The 18,140-nt window shown below is 47.0% G+C and overlaps 4 protein-coding genes and 1 pseudogene across 7 annotated transcripts; 2 read left to right on the plus strand and 3 right to left on the minus strand.

The window, feature by feature from the left end:
* The first annotated feature begins 277 nt into the window (after positions 1 to 277).
* Positions 278 to 2,510, plus strand: LOC133905165 (uncharacterized). The gene is made up of 3 exons (XM_062346888.1): positions 278 to 1,042; positions 1,433 to 1,724; positions 2,291 to 2,510. Coding segments are annotated over exons 1-3 (963 nt in total). The 5' UTR covers positions 278 to 373; the 3' UTR covers positions 2,293 to 2,510.
* A 75-nt stretch (positions 2,511 to 2,585) lies between these two features.
* LOC133905164 (kinesin-like protein KIN-14R) lies at positions 2,586 to 6,792 on the minus strand. The gene is made up of 13 exons (XM_062346887.1): positions 6,478 to 6,792; positions 6,191 to 6,386; positions 5,868 to 5,944; positions 5,661 to 5,760; positions 5,448 to 5,555; positions 5,185 to 5,361; positions 4,815 to 5,100; positions 4,579 to 4,740; positions 4,280 to 4,495; positions 4,159 to 4,196; positions 3,930 to 4,093; positions 3,727 to 3,852; positions 2,586 to 3,587 (listed from the first exon to the last, which is right to left on the minus strand). Exons 1-13 carry the CDS (start codon positions 6,703 to 6,705, stop codon positions 2,817 to 2,819), a joined length of 2,649 nt encoding a protein of 882 aa, XP_062202871.1. The 5' UTR covers positions 6,706 to 6,792; the 3' UTR covers positions 2,586 to 2,816.
* Positions 6,793 to 8,115: 1,323 nt separating this feature from the next.
* On the minus strand, positions 8,116 to 9,287 carry LOC133904248 (uncharacterized). Its single transcript, XM_062345706.1, has one exon. The coding sequence runs from the start codon at positions 8,824 to 8,826 to the stop codon at positions 8,293 to 8,295; it is 534 nt and encodes a 177-aa protein (XP_062201690.1). The 5' UTR covers positions 8,827 to 9,287; the 3' UTR covers positions 8,116 to 8,292.
* An 80-nt stretch (positions 9,288 to 9,367) lies between these two features.
* Positions 9,368 to 11,827, minus strand: LOC133904249 (large ribosomal subunit protein uL14mz-like; annotated as a pseudogene).
* A 1,896-nt stretch (positions 11,828 to 13,723) lies between these two features.
* LOC133905564 (transcription factor PCF8-like) lies at positions 13,724 to 17,727 on the plus strand. 4 transcript variants are annotated; one of them, XM_062347388.1, is made up of 5 exons: positions 13,724 to 13,920; positions 14,118 to 14,149; positions 14,243 to 14,324; positions 14,891 to 15,847; positions 17,472 to 17,727. In XM_062347388.1, the coding sequence occupies exon 4, from the start codon at positions 14,935 to 14,937 to the stop codon at positions 15,799 to 15,801; it is 867 nt and encodes a 288-aa protein (XP_062203372.1). In that variant the 5' UTR covers positions 13,724 to 13,920; positions 14,118 to 14,149; positions 14,243 to 14,324; positions 14,891 to 14,934; the 3' UTR covers positions 15,802 to 15,847; positions 17,472 to 17,727. The 4 variants fall into 4 exon arrangements, with proteins under 4 accessions (XP_062203372.1, XP_062203371.1, XP_062203373.1 ...); XM_062347387.1 differs by having other exon boundaries at positions 14,123 to 14,149; XM_062347389.1 differs by lacking the exon at positions 14,118 to 14,149.
* Positions 17,728 to 18,140: the final 413 nt, after the last annotated feature.

The raw sequence follows: 18,140 nt of genomic DNA on the forward strand, positions 1-18,140 counted from the left end.
TGAGAGTATGATTTCATTCATTAAAGTTCAAATTCTGATTTTCGCACATGTGAGTGCTAAGGACGTACTTGTGTATGAGTGTGTTGTGCACGTGTGTTATCTTGTAATAAAAAAAAGTTAAACCGGCTATCCTGGTAGACCAAACAAGCCATAAACCGCGGGCTTGGCCGGTTCAATGTCCCGGTCCGGTCCGGTCCGGTCCAACGGCTCAGGAGAACGAGATGACATCATCTATAATTCTAGGTGGCAACCCGGCCCCACACGTCAGCAGAGTCCCCACAAAACCCTCCCCCTCTTCCCCTACACCGGCGGCGGCGGCGGCGGCGGCGGCGCGAAGTCTTTTGCTTGTCTCCTCCCCTACCGTCCGCTCCGAATGGCTCTCGTCGCCGGCTCCTATGAGCGCTTCATCTGGGGCTTCTCCCTCAAAACCCTAACCGCCTCCTCGTCGGAAACCCTATCCCTCGCGCCGCTCTTCTCCTACCCGGCCCACACCGGCCCCGTCCGCTGCGTCGCCGCGGCCCCGCGGGCCGGGCTCGCCGCCTCCGGTGGCGGGGACGACTCCGTCCGCCTCTACGACCTCCCCACCGCTGCCGACCTCGGCCCGCTCCTGGACCCCTCCGCCGCTGTCTCCGCGCTCGCCTTCTACTCCCGCGGGCCCGTGCCCCGGAACCTCCTCGCCGCCTGTGACGACGGCGCGCTCCACCTCTACGACGCCGACGGCTTCGCGCTCCTCGCCACGCTCCGCGCGTTCCCGCGCCACGAGGCCGCCGAGGGGCTCGCCGTGCACCCATCGGGGCGCGTCGCGCTAGCCGTCGGGCGAGCGGGGGCGTTCGCCATGCTCAACCTCGTCAGGGGACGACGCAGCTTCGCGTGCCGCCTCGAGCGCCCCGCGTCCGCGGTCGCGTATGCTGAGGACAGAGATGGCGGCGATCGATTCGTCATGGCTGCCGAGGAGAAGGTGACCGTGCACGACTCCGTGGACGCCAGGATCATTCGTGAGATGGACTGCGGCAAGAGGGTGCTCTCCTTCGCACCCGCCAAGGTATACTAGCATTGGCTGAGAATCCGGATTAACTTACATATATCTGTTAACGAGAATTGTTAGGATTAAACGATTAGGAGTAGATCAGTGGGCAAGGGCTGAGGAATTGTTGAAATTTATCATATTGTTGAATGCAAATTCGACTTCCATCAGTTATTTGGTTGCCCATAACGTGCTGAATTGACTTCTAGGCACAGCTTCATATTACTTCCTGGTTTGTATGAGGTATAAATGCTCAGAAGTCAGCTCACATGTCTTGGCACTTTGAATTGACCTCCATTGTCTATTTGTCTTTCCACTGAAATCTGACTTTTTAAGGTACGAGATATGCATGCGAACATATGATGTCACCTTTTGCAATTTGCTCACTTGTTTTTTTGTATTTATTAGAACGGAGTCCTTTACATGGGAGGAGAGGACCGTGGTATTACTGCTTGGGATCTGTCCAGCGGCAAGGTCTCCTCACGCATTGACGGTGCTCATGCAACTCGTGTAAAAGGGGTTGTTGTATTCGATAACCGGAATGATGGATCGGAGCTCTCCAATCTAATTGCTTCGGCTTCGTCCGATGGTGTCATAAGGATATGGGATGTTCGGACGATTGGGAATGTGAAACCTACTCCATTAGCAGAGGCTAACACAAAAGCAAGGCTAACCTGTCTTGCTGGAACATCATTGAAATGTATGTCCTGGAAAACTTCATACTCAAATGATTATTATACTCTGCCTTCACAAGTTCATAGCGAAAAAAGATGCAAACAAACATGCCTTGAGTTGGTTTCACATACATACTATGGGATGATGTTAAACCTGATTTTTCTTATTCTGATCTTTACTGAGAAATACAGTCAGTTCGTCCTGTCAATTTCCTCATTTGTGGTCACTGCTGCTCTTTCTATCATGTCAACAGTATCTTTTGCTTGTGCTTTGCGAAAAAGATGTGAAATTTGGCTATCTTCTGGGATTAATTTTCCTTCAGGTTAATAATACATGGTTTATCATGGAGGATCTTTTTATATCTGTTAAGAAGCAGCTGTTTTGCATGTATTAGTATTAGCAGCTGTTTGATTGTGTGAGCTGGCTTGTCGTCAAGTCCCTGATGCTCTTCACTCAACTAACTTTGTTTTACATGTAATAATTGTTCTTTAGCTTGATCTCTTATGCGTTAATTCACTTGTGAAAAAACATCTTTTTTTTCTCGAACCCGTGTTGATTTTCTGCACATAATGTGGCTCTGTTGATTTGCAGGAGTTATGGAAATACAAGTGAAGAACGAATGATGAAGCAAATTAATTGATGAGCGGCTGTGCTTCCGTTTTTGTCGGATTGGTAATGGAGAACTGGAAGCTGAAAATCTGTCACGCAAGCAGCTGGATGCGTTTGAATTGTGATGTGTGAACTGCATGACGCTTATGAGATTGCATTTGAATATGATAGTCGCCAATTATACATCAATATCGTTTGGCTTTAGTGCATGTGAACTGCTTAACGCTTATGAGATATGTGATTTGATTGTACGACAAGTTTTGAAATGAGAACCATCTCCAATATTAACTGGGCTGTTTGCCTCGTTGCACAAATCAGAAGCATTCATAAACTTGATCGGAGTCGTCAACAATTCGTAGACAGATCTGTCTGACAGTCAGAACAATCACCATGAATCTATGTAAGAAATTCAGAGTTCTCTCACACTACGCGAGAACTCGACACACCCAAAGCTATAAACACCTAACCTCCATCTACAGACTCTCTCAGCTGTGCTGATGCGGTCTCTTCAGAAGTGCCTGAAGCTTGTCCCGTTGTTCCACCCCCTCACCTTGTCCCTGTTCTGCTGCACCCTCTGCCCGGCGGCGCCACTACTCACCGGCACTCGCCGTGCCGCCCTGCGTGCGCTGTCGGTGCCCTGGGCAGCGGCACCGGCTTTCCTCCCCGTCTGTGCCCCCATTGGCGGCCTGATGATCACTTTCTTCTGCAGGCTCCGCCGCAGGATGCTGTTGATCCTCTTGCTCCGGCTTCCCTTGTCGTTGGAGACAACCGGAGGAGAGCATAGCGGTGGTGAGGATGAGTGCTCTGTGATCCTGTCAAGGGGTGGTGGCGCTGCTGCTGCAGGCTTGGCTGTGGGCAGTGGCATCAGTGAATTGCGCGGCGGAAGCGGTATCAGCGAGTTCCGACGGGAAGCCTTGTTCACCGGCTGCTGGTTGGCTCCACCGTTGCACATTGAGACTCTTCTAGCTTTTGTAGGCGGGAGCAGCTGCCCAGCTTCAGGGTTGTTTTCCTTTTCCTCCCCTAGAGACATCAGCTGCTTGAAGCTGTAAGAGTCTGTGTTGCTGTCAGAGAACATCTGCTTTGCAAACCCGAAGTCTTTGGGTGCTGCTGGTTTCTCTGCTGTGGAGTTGAGATTCCTCTCTGCCATTGGGCTTCTCAGGTACGAGTTCTCTTCTTTTAAGCTGCGCTGCTTCTGCAGATGATCTTGAGCGATCTTGTTGTCAACATGCTGCCGTGCTATCTCTCTTTCAGCTAGCAGCTGTGATTCCAACTCTTTGATCTGGAAACAGTTTAGAAATAACGAGGAACACGTTAGTTCCTTATCCTCATTCATAACAGTTATATACAGCAAATGAACAATAGGCAAAAGCAAACGAAACAAGTTGATTGTAGCAAGCAGCTAAAGATGCCTGATGTACCTTCTCTTGGAGATTCATAGTCAGCAGGTCTTTGGCCTTGTTCTTCGCTTCAAATGATTGGATTGTTTCTTCCATGCTCTTAATCTGAGCATCTTTGTTCTTGCTATCCTGTTTGGCTCTCCCAACCTAGCAGAACGAGCAGTATGTTACATTTGATAAACTTAACAGCTTACCAAGCATATATTGGCAGAGTATTACTGTACCATAAGCTTATATCTTGACACTTCTCCAACATCAACTTGCTTCCTTGCTTGTCCAAGCTCTATTCCTCGCACTCTGCTCGCGAAGTTCAACGAGCAAAGTGTTTCACCCATGTCATTCTCATTAGGGCTGATTTGAACAAACATCAAAGTCTTGGAATCTCCACCTGCATTGCTTACACACAATGAATCCTAAAAACTAAAGAAGAGCATAAGATTATGGACTACATACTTAATGAGTCTTGGAGCAAGTGTGTTAACTTCGAATTCCTGTCAATTTGAAACAAATAATTGTAAGTCTGTTGCTTCATATAACTACAGATGTAATTTGTTAAGGACTGAAATTTAAAAACCTGAAGGGTATATGCTGGGTCTTGGTTGCAAGAGCAGATATGACGTCACCAAGCGCAGAAAGCGATTTGTTGATATTCTGTGCTTCTTTCAGCCTTTCTCCTTGTGCATCTGTCTTTGCCACCCTCTCACTTCCGGCTAGGTCAATTAGCCATAGTTTGCTCTTTGTGCATTCTTCATTCATCAAGTTTTGTCCTTTAACCATCACACAGTGTATACTGAAATGCAGAATTAGTTAGGACAGTATTGCAATCTACAACTTAGCAGAGGTACACAAAATCTTTGGGACAAAGGTACAAACCAGTGTGACCGACTGCTGTGCTCGTTAGCATTTGTGGAACCAAATACTCTGGCTTTGCTTCCAGTTTGCAGGACCTCCCAGGCCTCATTCATGCTAGTCACATGTGCTTCAACAAGCCCGGGTACATGATGAACCCCTTCTGCGACTTGTCTTATTTCTAGCCTATGGAACAAGGTATAATGTCATACTAGGATTTTCATATTGATAATACGATAACTTCACGAGTATCACCATACCTTTTTGCTGTTGTGCCTGGTTGAGACCCTGTCAGGAGCAAATCATGAATCTGCTCATTGTACACCTCCAAAACACTGACAGTAATCTCATATTGGAAAAGGCCCTCTCTTTCTTTGATTATCCGAAAGAGTTCCTCTAAAGTTCTGTAGTTAACCCCTCGAGCACCTTCAACCCCTTCCATCGTAAATGTTTTACCAGTGCCGGTCTGCCCATACGCAAAGATGCAAACATTGAATCCATCCAACACCGAAGTTGCAAATGGTGCAGTTTTCTCAAACACCTTTTCTGCATATAAATTAAATAAGATACATTTTATTAAAATCGTGAGAAGAATGCAAGGTGAGTAGCTGCATTTACGAAGTGAGTTACCTTGTTCTTCTTCAGGACTGAAGACAGAATCGAATTTGAATACTTTTTTGGAAGATACATGACCTCTAACAATGAGCTCTCCATCTTTTGCTGACTCAAAATCAATTGCTGTCGAAGCTCCTTCTGCTATTTCTTCTGAATTAAGTGGTCGGCACCGGCAAAACACCCTTATATTACCTGAGGAGTAATCAAGTCACAGTTAGTCTTTCGCCACCTTATCTTGCAGTAAAATGTGTAAACTAAGAATAGGATAAACAACTAACCCTTTAGCTCCATAAGCTTGTTGTAGAGATCTTTGCGTTCCTTTGCCTCCTCACTAAACTTTTCTTTGAGGCCTTTAAACTCACGTTCTAAATTTGCATGTTGATTCACTGTTCGAATGAATACATCATGTTTATGGTCATTAATAGGAACTGGATACAAACAAGAAAACTGAAGAATGTAAATAGTTCACGGCTTGACCACCACAAACATACCATATTGCTGGATTGTTGTGGACATTTGTGTAGTATCCAATACACATTTTTTGTATTCTAGTGATTCTTGTCGTAAATTCTTATGCTCTGACTTCAATACCTACAAATGGTTGTAATAAAATATCAGAACATTTATGACATAAAGTTTAAGCCAGCGCACTGGTGGTTGTTTGTAGTGTGTAAACAGTGAGCATTTGAACTGAATACCTTAAATTTCTCACTCAATTCTTTCAGTAATTGACACAATCGACTCTTCTCCTTTACTTGCCCTTCAACTGCGAAGGCTGCACGAACAACAAAAATTTCAGAAAGCACTCCAGATAGGACAAGAAAGCCTAAGCATGTGCTCTTGATACCAATCAGCAAGCATGCGAATTAGAAACATCGTTCCAACTGAGATTGTGCTTGGTTTCAGAATTATCAAATTCCCAGAGTTGAGCAACAGCAAGCATCGATCCCCAATCACAGCTGAACTTAATTTTCTGTTACGAAGATTGAACAGGCGCAGTGGATCCATCATATGCTCTTACCTAGAGAGCCAACATGCATTGACTTCCTCATCAGCTCCATCTTTAGATCATGGAGTGACTCCTCCGCTTCACGGCATTCTCTGGTCTTGAGCTCATTCTCCCTCATCAGGTCCTCAAGAAGCCTCCCACATGCTTCCTTCTCCCGCAGAAGCAAGCCGTACTGCTGCTTCAGCTGGCCGCAACAATCAGATTTACCCTGCAAGAAACAAAGTACCTTTCTTTAGGTACACCAAGAACAACCGCCACAGCATCGAAGTTCTTTGAGATGTTTTGGTGCTGTAGATAACCTCTTGCGCATGGAGACTTCCTTGCTCGCTTGGACGACCCATGGTCTCATTCTCACGCACTCCGCCTGCGCTGGCGCTAGACATGCCGCCTTCTTCACCGGCCACCGCGGCGCCGACTTGTGCTGCCGGCGGCGACGGGTCCTGCGGCGAGGGGGCGGAGAAGAGCTCGACGGGCGCCATCCTGTGGCGGGCGGCGCCCCTCCTGATGTAATCCGGGGTCTCCTTCATCCCCTCGCAAGGGATCGCCGCTTCCACGGAGTCCGAGGAGCACCTTGCTGAATCCTCTGATCAGAACAAGAAAAAGCCAATGAAGAATCCTTGCAGCACAGATCGAGATGTGCAGAGAGAGAAGCGATGGGCGTGCAGACCACATACCCTCGCCGGCGTCGTCCCCGTCGCCGTAGGGGATGACGTCGCAGGTCTCGGACATCTTCACCGTCCTCCTACCCGCCGCGTCCGTGCCCTTCCCCGGCGAGGAGGAGGAGGCGCCTGCTCCACAGTAGCAACAACACGCCGCCAACGCATCTCAGCGACCAAATCAAAACCGGCAAGGCGAGGCAACACGCGCGCGAAGCAAAACCAACACTCACCTGCCCGGCCGCCGGAGCGAGCCGCGTCGCAACCTCGGCTCCCGCTCCCGCTCCCGCTCCCCTCCTGTTCCGTCGCCCGCCGACCCGACCGACCCCGAACCCTCGCCAATCCAAGAAACCCGTGGAGCGAGCGAGCGAGAGAAGGGGGGTAGGGCGCGCGCGTGGTGATGGCTTATCACGTCGCTGTCGTGACGGCCGCCGCGCGCCGGGGAGGGTTCGAATTTGAGGCGGCGCAAAGCAAAAGGATTCGTTAGAGAGAGATGAGATGAGGGGGGGGGGGGGACGGAAATGGCTTTTGCGAAAGACGGAAATGGAAGAAATTGGCGACCGTTGCTGGAGATTTTTTTTTTCCCCGAACGAATTCGAAATGCGCGCGTGCCTTCCACCTGGATGACAAGTGGGGCCCTTTCAATCCTGAACCTGACGAGCCCGATGGCGGCTGGGCCAGGCTGTCAGTGACCGGCGATAGCGACAAGGGAACCAACGGAAGGGAAAGGTAGTTTTTGTCTCGGCTCGGTCTGCCTAGCCTAGCTAGGCTCTCGCACGTGCTGCTCTAGGCTCGCCGTTGGTATGCACGTGAATAGCTGTGCCCGACCGGATAAAGATGGTAGTGGGCCGGGAGGGTCGAGACATGCGGATTTTGGATTTGGTGGAGATAGATTTGGATGTAGATATTGCCTCTTGAGGTTATTAGGTTAGGTTAAGGTTAGAGCTTAATTTGCATTTGCTAGTACCCACCGGTCCTAATGTGGGTTGGGTTAAAGGTGACCACTACTCCCTCTTGCCCATCACGATGATCTGCATCAGGACTCGGGACTCGGGTTCTCACTGAGGTCAGGGTTAGGTGTGGTTCTGCAGCTAATAAATTTTTTAGATTGAGTGCATTCTCACTTCATTTGGCACATATTCCATCTATTGCCACCCTTACGGCTGGGTCAGCTGTCCACCATCGCCGTCGAGATCGCAAAGGATGGCACCATGAATTCTCTCTCTTCGATGACACGCGAAAGATTTGAACGCATTTCACTCAAAAGATTTTATAGCTAGCTAGTAATCAAAATCAGCCCCCATGTTTATCTGACAACATCTCACAATTAACACGCATGATGCACACACGCAAGAGACGACAGCAACAAATCGAAAAAAAAAAACTGCGGTGATCACGCATTAATCAGCTACTGCTGCAGGTGAATGAGTTTGGCTGCAAGAAACTGTGGCCTAGCAGTTACCAGGCCCAGATGCCGGCGACGAACGCGGCGACGCGCCGCGCCGACCGCGCCACGAACGCGGCGCACAGCTCGGCGGGGTCGTCCACGCACCCCTGCCACGAGCAGGCCCGCATGAGCACGCGGCCGCGCCCGCCGCGGCTCCTCCGCCCGCCCCCGCCGCGGAGCTGCGCCTGCCGCCAGAGCCGCGCCAGGCAGCAGCCCTGGTCGCGCCCCGCCGCCACGACCACGGCCGACTGCAGGTACGCCGACGCGGCGTGCTTCAGCAGCTGGTTGCGGATGCCGATGTTGGACGCGTCGAAGTCGTGGATGTCGTGGCACGAGTACTCGCCCCAGCTCCCGCGGCCGCGCCAGTGGTGCTGGTGGTCCCGGTCGCCGCCGCCCTCCTCCTCCAGCACGTCGCGGAGGCTCGTGTACTCGATGCTCCCGCTGCTGCTGCTGTTCCGGCCGATGCTGCTGCTCCGGCTCCACGGCTTCGACCGCCGCCCGCCCGCCCGCGGCGACACCTCCAGCGGCGGCACGTCTGCGTCCATCGTCGCCAAGTCCCTTCAGAGCTGGAACCTGATGCTGCTTCTTGTATTCTGTGAGGTGCAGGTTGAGATGAGGAGAGAAACAAGGCGAGCATTACCATTACCAGTCTCCACTGGCTCTGCTTAATTATAGGATGCATCGCCTAACTCTGACCAGGCCGCAGATAGATAGCATTGCATGATCAAACTCTGCGTGCCTTCAGATCAGGATCAAGAGCAAGGCCAATAGATCAAACCTCATGTGCGACTGATGTGCAAGATCTGCATGGAAAAAGATTCTGCCAGAATTTGAAGGAAAAAAGAAATCCCAGGATCAAAATTGAGTACTGATTTAAACCTTGCAACTGTCAGGATCTGTTTAGTTTAGATCAGGACCATCAAATAACAGGCTCATGAGCAACTAGTGAGCAAGGGAAGATTTGAAAGCAGCTGCAGCTAGAACAGGCCGTTGATTTGTGCTTTAAAATTCGCTTATCTTAGCTTATCTTCCACATGTCACAGGACGAAAAAGGGAAGGATAATGTGTTCAGTATGAGCTGAACATCATTCGATGAAAATATATAATTACAGCCTTATGCTGATCCATGGTAATAGAGAGAGAACATGGGAAATTGTTGGCTATCCAAATGGGACAATAACTTTCTGGTCAAATTCAAGTCCAAATATTGTTTTGTCAGGACCCACCATAGTTCAGACGGTTCATATTCTTTCAGGGTACATTATTGAAAGCAGAAATGGCCAAACTAACGTTGTAATACACAAACATCAAGAGAGAACCAAAACATCCCCAGAACATTCTTGAAGGGAAAGACCAGATTCATTTCACTCTGCAGAACTAACAGGCAGATACCTAAGTAGGTAGACATCTCAAACGATGTGCTCAGCCAACGCCAGGATCTTGAGATGCTTCTTTTTCCTGAGCTCATGGGGCACAGGACCAAAGACGCGAGTGCCAATCAGCTCGCCTTTGTTGTTCACGAGGACTATAGCATTGTCGTCGAACTGGATCTCGCTGCCATCGTTGCGTCCTCGCTTCATAGCAGCACGGACGACCACTCCATAGACCACGTCTCCTTTCTTGACCTTACCACGAGGTTGTGCTTCCTTGACAGATCCGATAATCGTGTCACCAAGCCTCGCTCATTTCTTCCCCCTCAAAGGACTGTATGCACATAACACGCTTGGCTCCAGAGTTGTCCACTACCTTGAGGTTGGTTCTCATCTGGATGAATGTTCTGATTTGCTGAAAATGGAAGAAGAACGTAGGTTACCATTCTTTTTCTTCCTGAAACATATCCATGCTGAGATACACAAGCATTTCAAGGGAACTATAGATTCCAGCAATTGTTTTGTTAGCTTCACACCATATAGCAGGTTACAAAAACTTTTTTTCCTTTCGGAAACTCATTTTATATACTTAATTTCATCTGGTTTTCAGCAAACTGGAAGCAATGAAAAGAGCTTGTGAAGAGTGTCTACAGAGTGCCTTGTAAAGGAATATATTTAGTTATGGGAATTTCAATCTGTCAAAGGATCTAGTTGCAATCCTACTACCACAGTTGATACTGGCAAATTAAGGCAACTGAAAAAGGCTACGATACTAACAAAAGCTATTCAATTAAGCTATAAGAAGCAAATTAAGTGATAGCCAAATAACATACTGGATCATGGATAGCATAGGGAAAATGATAGGCAGACGTTTGTTCAATAACCAAATTTAGAATGTCAATATAAATTACATTTTTTTTTTAAGAATAGTATAAATTACAATATGAGTTGAAAGAAAGAACGCATTCAGCGGTGACCAACAGTAATTCGAAATGGTGAGTATGTGTTAGTTCAATATAATGTTTCTGCTTGAAAGATGCAGCCTGCTTACCTGACTGATAACATCACTGTGAGATGGTCTTGTCACTGTTTCAACAGACGAGTTAACAGCTCCAAACAAATTATTTTCCAGGCTCCTCATCAAAGTACGTCCAACTATATAGATCAAGAGGCATTTTCACAATGTAAATTAGAACAGCATCATATCATATCACCAACAGCCAATAGAGTAAGTGACTTGCAAATTCAAAAGGAAACCAAGCTGCTCAAAATTGAAACAAAAGCATAAGCTTTTGTAAGGTCTAGGATGTCAATTTCTTATAGCTAGGCATCAGCTGCATCTGCATAGAACCAATGGTTCTAGTTCTGTAAGCATCTAAACAATAGAACCTTATCATCATTTACCACCAGATCATGTCCATATAGGGTGCAATAGTTGGTTACTAGGCAAATACAAAACATTCTAAAAACTTGAACTGGCTAAGGTTCAATTAGCAATCATGATTTTTTGCAAGGGTTAAAGATATTCGGTACCAAACACTTCTTCCTTGTACCAATTGGCATCGGCCACATCTGCACATTAGCAACTCTGGTTTTCATAACGAGTGACAAGACCTTAATCAAACAACATGTGATGTCTGTAACTGTAATCTGACATTCTAAACCAACCGTGTGAAGGTGGGATCTAAAGTGACACGGGTTTTTCATTGTAAAGGTGCCCATGCGTTAAATGGAGCTGTACATTCACAAATAAAAAATTCTGAGGCTGGTAAAAAGTGATACCTGATGAACATCTCGACCTCAGGAACGCTGCCATTTCTTGCTACCCCGCTCTTCACCTAAGCTTTCCTGCAGGCGAAAAGGGCACAGTGACACGTTAAATTCAGCACAGTAAGGACCTCGCAACAAGACCAGTGCGATCAAGCACACATCAATGCGTAGAGAATTAACAAAATACATTCTAGCGATTCATTTCTTGGACCGAAACAACCACCGCAATCCTTGTGAACGCAGAAACTGACGAAACTGTAACCAATAGATCGATCTAGATGCGCAGCGCGCACGCGGGGACGCACGCCGCAGCAAACTCGGCCCCAGCACGCACGCGGGGACGCGGAAGCTGTAACCAATGGATCGAAGAGAGCAAATCGGTAGCCAGAACGGACAGGAGCAAGAACCCTACCGAGCACGGAGCCCTAAAACCCTAAACTCTAAACCCCCTCCCCCTCCCGCAACGAGGGCGTCTACCGGACGAGGTCATATTCTCCGGGAAACGGCGAAGGAATCCCTTACCGGACGGCGGCGGACGGCTCCGGCTGGGCGGCGAGTGGAGGGCAGAGCAGAGAGAGCGGGCTTTGTGTTTGGGCCTTCGAAAATGGGCTTTGTGATTGGGCCTTCACAAATGGGCCTGAATGGGCTCCAGCCCATCGATAGCACCGACCAGATTAAGAGCTTTTTTATTTTTATATTTCTAAACATAAAAAAATATACATCATTTTCAAAAAATTGCAGAACTAGCATTTCGATTTTTAAATCTATCGCCTAGATCTATAATTTTTTTAAATAGACGTCTATTTTTCACCTTCAAAAGAAAAAATAAAAAATCGCAGATCAATGGGGTCGGTTCCTAAAAAAGAAAAGATTAATGGGGCCAGCCAGTCGACACGTGTCCCGGGCCGGACCAGTAGAAGTTGGACAAGTGTGCCAGCCTACTTGCACGGTAATCTCTTTGTTTAGGTAGCCGTCGTCATAGTTTAGTTTGGAGAGACCTCCTTTTAATACAGAGATGGCACCTCCCAACAACCTCTGTTGTACTTACATTTCTTTTCTTTAATCCGTAAGTTAAGCATTACTCAGCGTTTGCGCAATCGATTGCACTTTGGCCAGAACAGACCGAGCAATGGCAGATGCAGAAGAGCATATAGGGAGGCCTCGTCCATCTGTTTTCGTTCATCTTCTTTTTTCTCTTCCTCATCTTTCTTATTTTTTCACCCTCTTTTTTTCCTTTATCAGTCTCATCCATAGTAAAAAAACTGTGAAATGATTCTGTCTTTAAAGTGAACCGTAGTGGCGGGCTCAAGCCTCCCACCACACATATTGTACTAGCGTAACTAATAGCCCTCTTAAAAAATTTGAGATCATTAAAAAGCTAGATAATTTAGATAGTCAATATACCGCTCTTAGATTATAGGTGCCAGACATGCACCTTTGTATAAGAGGGGCACATTGGATAATTTAGATAACCAATATATTGCTCCTAGATCCTAAGTGCCAGGGCACACCCCCCCCCCCCACCACATATACTGTGCTAGCATAATTGGTAATGCTCTTACAAATTTTAAGATCATTAAAAAATTGGACAATTTAGATAGTCAATATACCGATCCTAGATTATAGGTGGCAGACACACATCTTTATACAGGAGTGACACATTTGTAAATGAAAACCCCCATCGCTCCTAGATCCTAGGTGCCAGGGCATACACCCTCACCACACATGCTGTGCTAGTGTAACTGATAGTCTTCTTACAAATTTTAAGATCATTAAAAAAAATAGATAATTAATATACCGCTCGCGAGACACGCCCATCCCTTCGACACTAGTTCATAAAGGGTAGCCCGTACCAACTGTCCGCGTTGGCCGAGGTGCCCGGGCAGGGCACTTACCGTTGGACCGTACGACCGTCCTTTCGGTTACAGTAGTAGCAGGTCCAGTGCAACGCTCGCTCTCTAAACAATCCCCCTCCGGAAATAATAATCCGTATGCTTTGAACACAGGAATTCACAAGAAATTTCGTAAGAATTTGATAGGGAAAACAGTGCAGCGCGTTGCGAGCTGAAACAGACTGACACACCGGAAACTGTAAACGGAAAAGGCGACCTGCAAAATGTTACTCTACGTAGGATCAAGGCTGTGCTGTAGAGGACTACACAGGTACAGAAACGGATCCTCGAGTTGTTGAGGTCAAGCCCCTGCATGCTACTGTGCAGGTGCAGCAGAGATTCGTGAAATGTTCGAGGTTTATTTTGCAAAAAATAGCTCCTCTGTATACTGTCACTCCCGGTCTCAGCTGCAGTGCTCAGGCGGATAAGCCCAGCCCCAGCCCCAGCCCCAGCCCCAGTGGTTGCAGGTTCAGGTGCTGAGCTCGGTAGCACCAGCTCAGTAGTGTATCACCAAAAGTTTTGGACTTGACAGGCTCCAGCACTCCACTCTCACTCCCCTCCCCTCCTCCTCGGCTGGCATTTCGATCCCCTTCAGCTTCAGCTTCAGGTGCGAGCAGCTCATGCCTGACTAATTCCTCTCTCCCGCTTCTAGTTTTTGGCGAAAGATTTCTTGTTCTGGGTGAGCATGGAGGGCACACATACTCACTTGGGTTCAGTTGCATTTTTCCTCTCGTTTTCTTCTGCATTTTCTGAGCAAGATTCGATTATGCTTGTCCATAAATGCTTTGGGGATTTCTTGGACAGAACAGCATCCCCGTCTCTGAATTCTTCCTCTTGTAAGTAGCATCTCGATTTTTTTTTCTTTCTATTTCCTGCAAATTTGGCTGATCTATGCTTCCCAGATTTGATGCCTTTGGTTACTAATGTAGGAGAAAGTGAGAGGTGCTACTGCATGTTTTCAGTCAAGAGCTACTTAATTTGTGCAACAACTCTACAAAGCTTTGTGATAAAGTACTCTCATAAAGTTTCCCCTTTCTCTCCCCCCCCCCCCCCCCCCAATATTCGAGGATACCAACTTTTGAGCTTTAGATGCAGGAACTGTCATAAAAACTCTGGATCAACCTGCCATTTCGTAGATTTGTTTTCTCTTTTATAGCTGAGAGACTCAGTACTAGTTAAATTTAGTTTTTAGTGAAAAGTTCAACTGAGGGAAAAGGGAACCATAAGTTTACACAAGAACATCCACTACTGATCAGATGTCTAGATGCTTTCAGTAGATCCTTGGACAAAGCTCGTGCTTTTTCGCTAATTGCAATTTTGTGTACTAAAACCAGCAGCAAAAGCAAATGAGATTTGAAGTTCTAAGAATTTTTGTAGTTCTATGGAGATTTTCTGCGGTGCTAGAACGCTTGGAACATTTTTCCAATCTTTCTGCAAGATTTTGTTGTTTAAATCCGCAGTTCAAGAGCTAATTTTTGCCACACCCTGCATTTGTTCAAAAAAAAAAAATCCAATCTTTTGCAAGATTTGGTGCTGAAGACTCAACTTTTCTGAATTTTCCACCTGCAAATGGGCAGAGATAGCTGAGAATTTGGGTGTGCCAGCCTTGGAGGAGGTAGGCATGGAGCGCACCACCTGCAAGCGCCCGCGCGCCGCGCTTGACGGAGGGTCGGCGGCCCCGGCGTGGCGGACGTCCCGGGTGGCGCGCGCGGCCGCCGGCGGCAAGGACCGGCACAGCAAGGTGGTGACGGCGCGGGGCCTCCGCGACCGGCGCGTCCGGCTCTCGGTGCCGACGGCCATCCAGTTCTACGACATCCAGGACCGCCTCGGCGTCGACCAGCCTAGCAAGGCCATCGAGTGGCTCATCCGCGCCGCCGCCGCGGCCATCGACGCGCTCCCGTCGCTGGACTGCTCCTTCGCCCTCCCCGCTGTCTCCTCCCCCACGCCGGCCGCCGGCGACGAGGCCGAGGTCAGCACATCCGAGACCAGCAAGAGCTCCGTGCTCTCGCTCGCCAACGCCCCCGGGGACAACGTCACCGCCGCCGCCACCGCCGCTCACCAAGCCAACCATTACAACGGTAACGCCGGTGGCGGCGGCGAGTTCGCCGAGCTACTGCACTGCTCCCCCAACGACAACAAGCGAATGCAGCAGCAGCCGACGCTCGCCTACTACACCGCGCAGCCCCCGAGCTCGCACGTCGCGCCGGCCATGTCCTTCGAGACGATGCCCCAGCTCGCCTTCCTCCAGGAGCAGCCGCACCACGCTGTCGCCTTCGATCGGGGCACACTTCAGTCCAATGCAGCCATCGCCGCGCCGCTGTGCCCCCCGTCCCAGCACCCGTGCCTGCTGCAGAGGTTCGCCGCTGCTCCTGCTGATGCCGCCGGCCTGCCGTTCTTTCTCGGAGGTGGCGCTGCTGCTGCTCCGGTGACGGTCAATGCGGAGCGGAGGCTGCAGCTCTGGGACTTCAAGCAGGAAAGAAAGGCCTGAACTTTGGCAACCATTGTTTGGTGTTTCAGATGACTAATCCTTGGAGGTAAGAAGTCATTTTTCTCACAGAATTTGCGTCATTTTCTTTATGAGCAGTACTAGTTTTTTCTTGACAACATGGAAAAGTAATCAAGATCTGATTATGACACAATGGGACAAGTCACAACAAAAACAAAAACAACTGCTTGCAAATTTGCAACAGGGGTTTGCGATCAGGTCATCAGAGTTTGAGCTTTAGAATGAAAATTTTGCAGCATTTTTGTTGATGACACGAGACAAGGTTCATAGCTTGTTTGTAGTAGGGTTTAAACTTAGGCCGGCGGAATGAAAATATCAAAAGAAGGGATTTGTACAAAATAATATGATGACTACAACGAAATGTTGCTCTAACAACGTGTCGAGATGTAAAGCCTCTAACTCAGTACCCATTGTCTACTTCATGGTACTGAAAAGATGCTAGAATGGGTCCTTGTTGTGTAATTATCCTGCTGATCTATTACTTCATACTGCTATGCCTAAGCTTATATTGTTTGATTTAGAGTTGTACTCCTGAGGAAGTCATGGGGTAGCTATTGACATATGAGGAGCAGAAATGACATTTCTATAATACATATGCAGTTTATCAGCGTCTTGAAGATAGCATGCCGAGTTGGGAACAGTGAAATGTTGTTCCAATAAAGTAGGATGAATGGATTAATATCTTCATTGCCATGCTTGAAGAATTAGAGTTGCCATTCTAAAATAATAGCCAATCTTGGCTGGAATATTTCTGATAGAGGACATGCAATAGCATTTTCACTTAATTCAGATATATTCTGTGTATCATCGTGCCCTGCATTTGTATGTCTTGTGTGGGAAAAATTTAAGCAGTTTTTTTTTTTAAGAAATACTTGTGCTACATAATTGTTACTGTGCACACTGATGATAAAATACTTGTGCAAAAATAAAACATGTGGTAACATCCATTCTTTAATTGAACAAAATTGGTATTGGTTTGAGCAAAATTTACACAGAGAAAATCAGGAAATACTTCAAAAACACTTGGAACAGATGGTGTCTATAATTCCATCTCTGGTATCAGTTCCCTTGTGGGTACAGAATGCCATTATCCTTTTCAGGTATATATTTATTTTTTGGACCATAATTCATGTTGTGGGTCAATGATCCATTGCTGCTGGTTGCGAGTTGTGAACTTTTTCTGAACTTGAAGTCTATTGGAGTATGAATCATGTAGTCTGGTTTCCATAAAAAACTATCCCTCGTTCTTGATCTGATTACTTGCTGTTCAATTTTCTGAAGCAACTTTAGTCCAATTTTTTTTTTTTCTGAAGTCATTGGATGCTTTTCAATTATTTGGTTAGACACTATGCGATGAACCCTAATATCTTAGTTATACATCAAAGACTGTAAATGTGATCACACTACCAAATCTTTTTGCGCTACACAAGATTATTTATTGCAGCCATCTAGCTCTAGTACTATACTGACATACGCATCAGACATTACCTGATACATCCTTTGAACATCTTATCAAGGTCTACTCTGACATTATCTGTACAAACTTCAGTTCCTATCTCTTAACATTATCTCTACGGCTTGCCGAATTCTTCTTTGAGGCGCTCTGTACAATTCTCACTTGCTAACACTTTTCTTGTTTTTATTTCCTTCAGAGTAACCTGCAACTGTGTTCTGGTGTTGTACCATGCCATGGTTGACAAACATAATCAAGATCTGAAAAACAGAATTGGCTGAAGATGGCAGCATCTGGAAGATATGCCAGAAATCGATGTACTGCCAGATCTTTCATTGGTCACTTACATTTGTCATTCACTTACTCTAATGGTGTGCGGTTTGTTCGCCACTTCCATTGTTGTGATCAGAAACCCATTTCTAATCTTTTCCCCATCTATTGTTTTACTATGGTAATTTGACGCAAACAAACATGAAGGTTTGCTTAGTTGCCTGACTCTTTTTTTGCATAACCTTACCTCTCAGTCAGTAACTGAGTCAGAAAAATTCGCAATTATGCCAAGAGAAGCCACAGCATGTGCAGATGAGAGCTCTTTCGGTACTACAGCGTTACTAATCGAAATTTGAATTACCTAAGTTTTACACACATATACCACAAGTTTTTTGCTGTCTTTCCATCTTCTTGGTATTCTTCAGCATTGAATATTTAAGGAAATTCTGCTGAACCTTTCTGCACCTGATCTCTGAACTCCTGCCTCTACACCTGCCTGTGTTTTCTGGTTCTGTGAAGGGAGGGTACTCAGCAAATAGTTTAGAAGATAAGAACATGCAACTGAACCCAGGATTAGCATCCGATCAGTATTCGGTGC

The sequence above is a fragment of the Phragmites australis genome, chromosome 22 (genome assembly GCF_958298935.1).
Source record: "Phragmites australis chromosome 22, lpPhrAust1.1, whole genome shotgun sequence".
NCBI lineage: Eukaryota > Viridiplantae > Streptophyta > Magnoliopsida > Poales > Poaceae > Phragmites > Phragmites australis.